General features: G+C 43.3%; 2 protein-coding genes across 4 annotated transcripts; one reads left to right on the top strand and one right to left on the bottom strand.

Moving 5' to 3' along the window:
• The first annotated feature begins 565 nt into the window (after window positions 1–565).
• Window positions 566–6,576, top strand: si:ch211-189a15.5 (spermatogenesis-associated protein 2). 2 transcript variants are annotated; one of them, XM_044136786.1, is made up of 7 exons: window positions 566–642; window positions 1,122–1,461; window positions 3,177–3,286; window positions 3,839–3,965; window positions 4,564–4,689; window positions 4,798–5,278; window positions 6,088–6,576. In XM_044136786.1, exons 2-7 carry the CDS (start codon window positions 1,135–1,137, stop codon window positions 6,285–6,287), a joined length of 1,371 nt encoding a protein of 456 aa, XP_043992721.1. In that variant the 5' UTR covers window positions 566–642; window positions 1,122–1,134; the 3' UTR covers window positions 6,288–6,576. The 2 variants fall into 2 exon arrangements, with proteins under 2 accessions (XP_043992721.1, XP_043992720.1); XM_044136785.1 differs by lacking the exon at window positions 566–642 and adding an exon at window positions 703–979.
• A 288-nt stretch (window positions 6,577–6,864) lies between these two features.
• On the bottom strand, window positions 6,865–10,122 carry tk2 (thymidine kinase 2). 2 transcript variants are annotated; one of them, XM_044136788.1, is made up of 10 exons: window positions 9,897–10,122; window positions 9,704–9,741; window positions 9,548–9,622; window positions 9,409–9,462; window positions 8,625–8,714; window positions 8,350–8,423; window positions 8,105–8,193; window positions 7,925–8,004; window positions 7,744–7,824; window positions 6,865–7,629 (listed from the first exon to the last, which is right to left on the bottom strand). In XM_044136788.1, the coding sequence occupies exons 1-10, from the start codon at window positions 10,003–10,005 to the stop codon at window positions 7,543–7,545; spliced, it is 777 nt and encodes a 258-aa protein (XP_043992723.1). In that variant the 5' UTR covers window positions 10,006–10,122; the 3' UTR covers window positions 6,865–7,542. The 2 variants fall into 2 exon arrangements, with proteins under 2 accessions (XP_043992723.1, XP_043992724.1); XM_044136789.1 differs by having other exon boundaries at window positions 9,845–10,037.
• Window positions 10,123–10,746: the final 624 nt, after the last annotated feature.

Below are 10,746 nucleotides of genomic sequence, written 5' to 3'. Positions count from 1 at the left end.
TATATAAATAAAATGTAAAAAAGCATTAATAATAGTCTTTTTTGTTTGTGTTTTTCGAGACAGTAAACATTTTATAAATCTGTGACTGTGTCTCAAAAATGTCTATGAGGTGTTCATGTTTGCTTAGTTTAAAGTGTGACAGATTTCAATACAGAGATGGTCAAAAGAAGTCTAGATCATTTCATTTGTTCAAGTGTTCACTACATAGGGTGCTGCACATACTTGGTGCTGCACAATATCGTTCCCCCATTATTAAGAATGAAAAAATAGTTTGGCGCTCCGCAGCCAAACTATTTATTATTGTAAAGTGACGTCAGTAAAGTGACTGATGAGTAAAGTGACGTCACTGGGTGAACACACTCAACATCAGGTTGAAAATGAGAAATAACCAAATAAAAAAAAAAACTGAAAAAATGATTTTATTCGTCGTCATTCGTCTGGATGAAGTCCTCTCGCATGTTTTTCTCTACAGGTGGTGGAAAGTTATTTTTTTCCAAATTTAGGATATTATGATCGCAGGGGGGCACTATTGCTTCTGTAACCCTTAATTAATTGGCTATGACATTTTAGATCGCTTCATTGCTGGTTGTGACGTAAGCAGGGCGTAACACGGTGCCACGTGCTGATAGCTGTCATCAGAAGGTAGGAACACAATGGAACCTAATGTCAAAGTCTTCACAGTTTTTAAATATAACTTTGGTGACCACATGACATTTGATGAACCGTAGATTATAGAAAAGGGACAGAAGGAAACAGTACGGTATCTTTGTTTTTAATTATGTAAAAGACAAAAGTAATCACACGAGTATTTCCCGATGACAAAAGTCATTAAATAATCGTGAAGAAAAAACATGTTTGACCAGTTATTGTGGGACACCACCTGCTGCCCACAATCAGGCTAGTTGAAAGAAGAGCGGGGCTCTCGCGCCGTGAATATGGCTTATGAGTGTGTTTGGTCATCACGTCAAGCTGCAATAAAGTATATTCTATTGTGTTCTATCACTTTGACAGCAGGAGAAAACACATGCGCTGACTTTCGCTTCCTCGTTTGTTGAGCCAGCTCTACTTCCTCCTCAGCAGCCCGTCTCTCTCCCTCTCTCTCTCTCTTTCTGTTTCTCTAGCCGCCTGTCGGTCATGAAGGACGAAGAGCAGGAGGGCTCGTTGTCCCGCCGGGACCTCTTTGAAGACTACCGGAGCTGCTTCCTCCGGCCCGGAGCCGAGGTTCGGCCGTGTCGGGACCCCGGGCTCCTGAAGAGGGCGGCCCAGTTTCTGCTGAGGACGTCGGAGCTGAAAGACACCTTCACGCTGTTCCCGTTCTGCCAGGCGGTGACGGAGAGGTGTGTTGTCGGCACCGACGGCAGGAAGCACCTGGCAGCCTTCATCAAAGCCACCGAGATGCTGGAGAGCCTCTGCGTCAACATGTTCCTGCAGCCCTGGAAGAAGGAGATCCGGTCTCTGAAGGTGCGCCTCTCACCTGGCTTCTGTGTGATTATTATTATTTTTTTTTTACTTTTTAAAATGAATAATTCAGGAGACACTTGAGGAACTGTTGAAACAGGTAATTTGTCACGTGGTTTCTCACTGGTTGAAAATATAAACTCAGCTCCCTTTACTCAAATACCTCCAAATAAAATTTAATAAAACCAAATGCTTTCAGAATTCATCCAGTCTGTAACAGACAGGTTGATTATATCTTGTCTTCTATTTTTGTAAAACTAATATAGATACAGTACATATCATTCTTATTTGCTACCAAGCTTATTTTAAAGGGGCAGTATCATGTTGTCAGGTTTAACACCTATTAAAGACAAATTAAACAAACACAAGAAAGACAAGAGAGTTAGTTTCTTTTGTACTCGCGAGGAGAAACAGCCAGAGATATATTTTCAGTTCACAAATCTCTTCCGTTTCTAAAAACAAATGTGTCCGTTCTCCCTTTTTATTGCTGTTAGGATCTCTGTCTCACACAGAGCGTTACAATTCTCAAGGGGTGGGGAAAACACTTCAATCACATAATTGCAACGCAAATGTCAGTCACTATCTAGACACATGGTATCTACACACTAGATTCTTCTGTTCCATGCACAGGGTAAAACAGAGCAAGTTGTACGTCTTCACTGTGACAGTTTTATAGCTATCTAACAGGTCAGGAAGGCCGAGGTTTCTGCTGAGCGATAAACCCTGTTGAACTTGGTCGTCACTGCTTTTCTTTAGAGAGGCCTTCTTGAGGAAAGAAACAGAGCAATACAACAACACAAACATTCTTTATGCTAAGATAAAACAATAAAGGTATATAAGTCAAGAATATTTTATAGGTAAAACTAAAAGCTACATGAAACAATAAATATTTGATAATAATATATACAATTTACCTAACACATGTAAAATTGACTTTTTGAGCTTTACATCATATAATGTTATTCCCTCGTCAAAAATATACCTGGAGTCTTGTGTTGATTCTTTCCTGCATGTGTGAGGACTCTTTTCATCTCTATGGCAACCATTCAGTTGTGGAGAACACCTGGGTGGAATTAGCCCCGCCTCCAAGGTGCAGCTCCTCCTTGGAGCTGCAGTTTCCAAGCTTTTGTGCTTCTGCCTCACAGAGCCACCCTCCTCCACCACTCTCCCTCTCAGCTCCTTCAGACTAGCCAGCAGCAATTAGCAAACACCTGGTGGAACTGAATATCTGCTCCTAACAGAGGAGCACTGTTGTGATGACCTTCTGAAGACAGAGATTCAGAAAGAGCAAGGAGTCTTTAAAGAGACAGAGGCTCAATTTCACAGTCACATTTGATTGATTGCACTGTGTCTGGAAGACACATAATACTGCCCCTTAAAGTATCTGTACATTGAGAGCAAAGTGGAACCATGCAGGGAGAAGGTTCTGGAGATGTTTAAAGCAGGATATCTTCCATAGCAACTTTCCAAACTCTGAACATCTCCCAGAGATAAACCCATCATCTGAATATGGACCAGCTGTTGCTCTGGATCATGTTGGGGATCTGCTCAAATCAAACTAAAATGGAGAAGAGTGACCAGAAAAAAAAGTTTACGGGTTGAACATTCCTGTGACGGGGAGTGAAAACTTGGTCACAGCGCTCTGCGTCGCATCCCAGAGGCTCTGAACTCCTGTTGCTTTTTTTTTTTGTTTGATTTAGTTTTTTCTGTTTATTCAGACGTTTACGGGTGCCTTCGTTTACTGCCTGCTGCCGGTTCTCAGCGGCTCCACTATCCGGGCTGTTCTGGCATGTATGGGCTACCGGCCCAGCAGCAACGCCCCCCAGAGGTGACAACACACACACACACACACACAACACACACCCGCTAGAAAGACTGCGGGAGTAAAAGGCATCCTCGTAGCCATCTTGTTTCCTCCTGCTCTTCTTTCTTAACACTCGGTCCAGCAGCTCAGCGTTGGGTTCTCCTCCCGAGGCTTTTATTGTGCATCCTGAACAGCAGCAGTGCTGCAGACAGCTGTTTGTGTCTGCTGCTTGTTGCTAGAACCTACAGAGCTGCATCACTGCTCATGTCTTCATCCAAACAGGAAACTGGAAGTAGTAGTTTGAACTTGTTATGTTTAGAAACCTCCAGTTGTTTTTGTCAGCTTGTGGCGGATCAGATTGTCCAATCAGATGGATGATCTGTGTCGCACCGCGTGCGACATAAAGGGGCTCCACGTTAGAGCGGGCGCCAAAATGATGGTGGAAAAAATTATTTCTAGTCAGCGTTTTCTGACTAGTATTTTCAGAAGTATCATATTTTCACTGTACTGATAGGATATAAACATTTTTACTGGGTCAACTCTGTGTTTAACGTTCTGCTCTCTGGTGTGTTTCAGTGAGTTCACACTAAGTTCTGATGCTGATGCAGATCGAGCTCTGCTGCTGGGATTTGAGCTGCTGCTGGCCAGACTGGAATGTTGTCGCCTCCTGGATCTGCTGCTGGAGCACCAACTTGGACCACAGGTCAGAACTGGGATGTGTCTGCTTCCAGTCCGACACCCAGAGAAATCCAGCCAGAACACACCGAGACCAGGGATGATCCAAACTTCCCATGTCCGCACTCTGCGGTCAATATTATTAAAGTCTTTTGTCTTCAAAATTAACAGATAAAATAATTGCATGTAGATGGAGCAGGTTTACCTGAGGGGGGCCGGGCGGGACCACAGAACCAGAGTGAGCCAGCGACTCCATTTGCCACACAAGATGCCATTTTTCTATTCTTGAATAAGCTGCTCCACACTCTAAGATTCACCACTGCGTAGAGCGAGCCTCTCTGTACCGATTCTGCTGTGACTTGGACAGAGACGGAGAAGCTCCACCTAAATGGCTTCTGAAGCGCAGCGTCCCATTTGGCTGCATTCAGCTTTCTGTCCTCGTCTTCGATGTCCTAGAGGAAGTCCTGCCGGTGCAACCACATTGTTCACATTCCACACATTCCCAATGGCCGTGGCGTTTCTCCTGCCTTCCACCTCAAACTGGCTCCACATCAGCAGATTATTCCATGAAATCCTAACCAGTTGGATTAATAACACCTGATCTTATATTTGGACTGATTCTGCAGGAGTGGTTGGATGTTCTCCAGAGAAGTAAGCAGCCTTCTAAGTTGGCAGATCCCACAGAAAAGCAGACGGTGGCAGAGCAAAGGAAAGACAACAATGAGAAGAGGAAGGAGTCGGACAAGAGAGAGGTAGGTCTGGAGGCTGGTTCCGGAATCGGGACGAAGCAAATGTTTCTTCTGGATGGGTTTGTTGTCTTCTTAAAAAAAAACTCCCCTCTGTTGTTCCTTTGTTTCCAGGAGTCCCAGCAGCCTGAGTCCAGGCCTCCATCGGTTCCTCAACCAAAGCCTCGGCGTCATCGCCCCAGTGTAGACCAGTCAGACATGGACCTGCAGTGGCAATACCCAGACCTGGCCTTTAGGGGTCGCCCTCTGCTGCCAGACCAACCTCCCAAAGCAACCCCCGCCATGACTGGCGATGTACCGGACAGCCTTTCTGTGCTTCCAAAGACCAACCTGACCAAAGAGGGCAGAGACGTTTCTCCATCAGTCTCCCCTGGAGATGATGGCTGGAATGACTCCAGCTGCTTCAGGAACTCTGATGAAAGCAGAGTCTGTGATGATGATGATGGTGGTGGTGACGGAGATGATGACCTTAGTGGTCCTCAAGCCATTTCTCTTCATATCACACTGAGAACAGGAGGTAAAGCAGAGGCAGGCAAGAAGAGAGGAAGAGTTCAGCAAACCTCAGAGACTTCTGATGACGCACAGAAAACACCAAGTAAGAAACACACACATACACACGCACACACACCTACACACACACATATACAGTTAGCCGCACTAAATGGCGCTACAGCAGCATCGGATTTGTCTTACCCAACAACCCATCCAGAGACAGAACCAGTTCAGCTTGTTCTCCTGCGGTCTTTACAGATGTGGGTCCATTGGACACTGAGAGTTTTTTTACACACAGCGTCCAGCAGGGCTCACACTGACCCCACAAACAGAAACGTGAAATGGACCACTTCCATTTGGGATTTTAAAAAACATTTTATTCAAAGAACTGTTTCAGGGGGAATGTTTGACACAAGCTGAGGTTATGTGTGCGTTTGAAGATTTTCCACTCAAAACAGATTTAAAATTTTTTTTTTCAAATACACATTAATGATGATCCTCAAGAACACGTCAAGAGACAAACTGTCTGCTCCGCTGGTAAAGACGTGCAGAAAGTCTTAAATGACTCATATTTCAAGGGGTTTTTCTAATGTGTGGTTTTGGAAACTGACGATCTGACGGGACAAGCTGACAGCCTGTGACATTTTCCACGCTCCTCTTCCTGTGGGAGTGTCAAAGGGACAGTATTATGTATTTCCCAGTCACAAAGTGCCATTTTATAGCATAATCAAACAACCGTCTTATCTTAAGTTGTTCTAAAAAATAATGTATGTATCGAATGAATTAAAAACTCCTGCTCTTTCTGAAACTCCGTCTTCAGTAAGTCACCACAACTTCTATTGATCCTTTAACCTCACTGGTCAAGGGTCAGCAGAGCTGAAATAAGAAGGTTTTTTATTGTTTTCAATACAGGCAGAGAGAACGTGATGGCTGACAAACCGGAGTCTTCCTGGTTGAGCTCCATTGATGAAGAGCAGCAGCTGAGAGCGCTGGCGGAGCGGATGGGACAGCTCTCTGTCCAGGGAGATCAAGAGAAGGTGACAAGACGAGAGGACGACGGGAAGGCAGAGGGGCGCAAGAAGGACAGACAGAAACAGAGGACCAACCTCTGAGAGGGTCCTGACCCTTAATGGGCTTTAAAAATATTTAGCAGTCTCTTGTTTTTTTTTCTTTTTTAATTTTCCTCCTGGTTTGGTTTCATGACTATTTGAACCAATCGGATGCAGAGCCATGGGCAGTGTCACCAGGCCACTGGAGCCGACCAATCAGAGTAATCTAAGCTTTTTGAAGAGAATGTTGGAGCCACTTAGTTTTTCGCTAAGTGTCTGATATTAACAGGCTTTAAATATTCTAATAAATGCAATAATGATTTGTTGTTCAAATAAATATATGTATTGGTAATGTTTTGGGATTATTTGCACAGAGATCAGAAATAAAAACACAAAGACGAACTAATGTGAACATCCAGAGCCCAGCCGGAAACATTTCTGCAGCTGCTTTATCTTTGGTTCCTGTTTCTATTTTATTTTATTTGCATGTTGAGGTTCTACTTGCAACCTGGTTACAATCTAACAGCACAAACAAATTCTTCCCCAGTTTTAGGAATTCTCTTTGAAAACATTTCGCGGCTGAAGCCAGAAGGCTTCCTCGGTTCTGACGGAAACAGAAACGTGAAATGGACCACTTCCATTTGGGATTTTAAAAAACATTTTATTCAAAGAACTGTTTCAGGGGGAATGTTTGACACAAGCTGAGGTTATGTGTGCGTTTGAAGCTTTTCCACTCAAAACAGATTTAAAATTTTTTTTTTCAAATACACATTAATGATGATCCTCAAGAACACGTCAAGAGACAAACTGTCTGCTCCGCTGGTAAAGACGTGCAGAAAGTCTTAAATGACTCATATTTTATTACAGCAGCATAACTTCAAAATGAATACAGAGCCAAACAAAAGTTTGAGTGCTGCAAAACCACAGTCTTAACAATCCAGTAATTATTAAGATCACACAAATCTTTCTTTAATTACACTTTTTCAGCTTATCAGAATTTCAATACACTTCTAGTTGTAACCTTGACTTCCCAAAGTAAGACCCTGGAGCTTAAGCCAAGACACTTTTACAGTTTTTTACTGACATTATGCTCTTGCAATAAAATATTGTGAAAATTAATTGATTCTACAGTAATTTTCACATTTTTAGCAGAGAAGCACCATATATGTCCTTATAGATAAATAAGCAGCTTCGTTTATTGGTCCAAAGTTATCCAGTGTTGGAAAAAATCCTAAATAAAAATTTCCTAACATCTAGTGAGTTTAAGCCATCGTAAAAAAAACTTCTCTGTGTGTGTGTGTGGGTGTGTGTGCGCGCATCAAGAGTTGGTAGCTTTTAGAATCGTCTCTCGGTGCTCCTCATACTTGTGCAGCATCTTCTGGAGGTCATAGTCGGCAGGAATCACCTGGAGAACACAGAGCACACCAAGCTAACCACCACTCCTCAACCTGTCAGGATTTAACTAGGACATCGGCCCACGGTGATCAACTGGAGGAGCTGAATAGACAGCAGTACTCACCAGAACAGGAGCAGGAACCGGAGCGGAGCTGCCCTTAATGAGCCAGTCTTCATGCAGCTGGTGGATGGCCTCCAAATGCTCCTGGTGGACACACACACACACACACAGAGTAGAGGCTGATGGCTGTACAGGGTATGTAAAGCATGTTGTCTGGACCAGAGGCGTGAATCCAGGTCCTCACCAGTGGAATGACCATCTCCTCCTCTCTGCATCGCTGCTTCAGCCTCTCATGGCAGGTCTGAGGAGACGTCTGCAGGTAAACTGGAGCCGGTCCAACAGAGAACAAGCCTCATTGTAAATCAGGATACTCATCAGAACTTTAGAGTCTCAGAGTTCCAGTTTTCATATGCAATCTTCTCACCGATCAGGTCGACAGGGAGGGAAACATTTGTTGTGATCCAATCGAACCACTCGGTCAGAACAATGTAATCCACCTCTGGCATTTTTCCACTGACAGAAAGGAAAAAAAAAATAGACCCATCAGTCTACTGACAGCTTCTGATGCCTGGGAACTAGTTCACTGTCGTCCACCAGGAGGTCACAGTTTATAGAGCAGCCTTGTTGATTATCGGTCCGATCCAGAATCTGGTGAAAACACGACGGTACCTCCGGTAGAGATTCTCCACGAAGATGTGCTTGGCGCTGAAGATCGACCTCTCCATCATGGTGACTGGAGCAGTCTGGAACCAGAAACAGTCCCTCAGGTTTCCACCATGCTCAACACCTGGAACTATAAGCCCATGTTCCTAGCTAGCAGCTACAAGTTAATAGCTCTTAAGTAGCTGCTTCAAGCAAGCGCTTCCTAGTCAGCAGCTAATAACTAACAGCTACAACCTAAGAGCAGCTGCAAGCTAGCGGCTCCCAGGTGACAGCGAGCTCACCGTGGCTAACTGGTGTTTATCCAGCATGGTGAGCTGAACGTAAGTCTGCAAAGAGATTCCCCAGCGCTGAGGATCCTGGTACATCAGGGCCTGCAGAGACAGAGAGGACGTGCTTAGAACTCACTGCAGGAGCTTCAGACCCGCTAGAGTTCTCCACAGTTGTTCCTGCTACAAAAACAAAGTTCAGTCTATTTAGCATTGGGATTTGATGGGATAGTTTAAACCTAGGTTAGGTTTAAAGTCTCTTAATGGCACAATGCAGCATGTTCCTTCTGATTGGAAGTGATATTAATGTTTTGGATTGACCCGCCCAGAGTCCAGACCCGAGATTCTGCAGTGGGGTCAGGACAGAGGCTTCCAGAGCCAAAAGTGATTCTTTGGCCCCTGACCTATGGCTTATATAAACCACAGAATATCTGCAACAGAACCACACCAATATGGCTGCTAAGAAATTTAGTGGAGGTTTTTTTTTAGCTTCAGGCATGTGCTTTATATCTATTTATTTTTTTTTGTCTGAGTCTTCATTTTCCATATTTATGAGAAAGGCTCATCAGCTGGGCTCCTTGTAGAAAAGTCAATTATAAAAGTTAATTAATTATGCCTTAAAATTTAAAAATAGAAATACATTTACGAATAATGTCATACGCTTTCAAATATAAAACATTTTATTTAGTACCCATTTAAGATAAATACTTTTTTTATGTAGAGAGACACGTTTTATTCCATGTTTGGTATTTTGTTGTGCTTTAAATAAAGTGAACTGTCAAAAGATCTTGTTATTTACCAGAAGATTGTGTCCACGGACGTTCCTCCATTTGGACACTGGTTCTGTCAGGACCTGGAACAGACAGGAAATGACAGAGTTCTACATGGATCTGCTTCCTCCAGCTCTGAAACATGACAGACTGGAGCCTGGACTTCACCTGGATGTTGCTCGTATTTCTAAAATAATCCAGACACGTCGTCTTCCCGCTGGCGATGTTCCCCTCAACACAGATCTGGAATCAGTGGACAGAGGCGGAACTGTTGCAGGTTAAAGCCAGTAAAGCATCAGAGTCACGTGGTCTCTGGAGACTCACCACTGTCTTCCTGCTGTCTCCGCTCCGCATCAACTTCCCTTCAAAGGAAGACAACATGGTGAGACAGAGACAGCCGTCTGCTCTTGGTCTCTGTTATATCAGCGGGGACATGTCCGCTTCCATCTAAAGCTCAACACGCACTAGCCGGCGAGGACAGTTGGGCCGTTTTCAGTCTACGGTAGCCCGGACAGACCTGGAGTTCCGGTTCGGATTCCTCTGGTAGATCCGGTCCTAGCGGTCCGAACCACAGGACGCAGAGCTGACCGGAAATTGAGAAAGAACCGAGCAGCAGCTGCTGTCATCTTCCGTCACACTCACAACATCCTCTACACATCCGCTGATATACTCCTTCTACTACTTCTTCTTCTTCTCCTTCTCATCCTCTTCCTCCTCCTCCCCCTCCTCCTCCTTCTTCTCTCTTTTACGGCGGTCGGCAAGCAACGTTTAGATGCGCATTAATCGCCATCTGCTGGCGGAAATATAAATTACACATATACAGATTTTAAAACTAAAAATAAATAAACCAAAAATAACATAACAATAACATAACAATAGCAACCCCATATTCTCTTGTTAAGGTACCTTAATAATAATAATAATAATAATAATAATAATAATAATAATAATAATAATAATAATAATAATAATAATAATAATAATAATAATAATAATAATAAACAAACAAACAAACAAAACGCTGCTCTCCTTCTCTGGCTGCTGTCAATGTACAGCATACCTTCACCTGCTGTACTGTGTTTGGAACTTCCCACCTCTCTCTCTTTTCTTTCTCTATTTATGTGCTTATTTATTTTATTTGTATTAATTTGCGTTTTGGAACGGCAAAGTTAGCTATGTGGAAAACAAGGACGAATAAAATGTTTGGACAGGATTACAACCAACAGAAAAAGGCTTTGAAACTGAAAAAAAGTACATTATTATCGTCACTGAAGAATTTTAGCCAAATATAATAATTTATAATTAAAATCATGATTCAAACATTTCACGAGGCTTTTATTTAATCTGTGATCACATGCATACTCTAG

The sequence above is a fragment of the Gambusia affinis genome, linkage group LG13 (genome assembly GCF_019740435.1).
Source record: "Gambusia affinis linkage group LG13, SWU_Gaff_1.0, whole genome shotgun sequence".
In the NCBI taxonomy this organism is placed as follows: domain Eukaryota; kingdom Metazoa; phylum Chordata; class Actinopteri; order Cyprinodontiformes; family Poeciliidae; genus Gambusia; species Gambusia affinis.
This window is presented reverse-complemented; position numbering and strand designations above follow the sequence as displayed.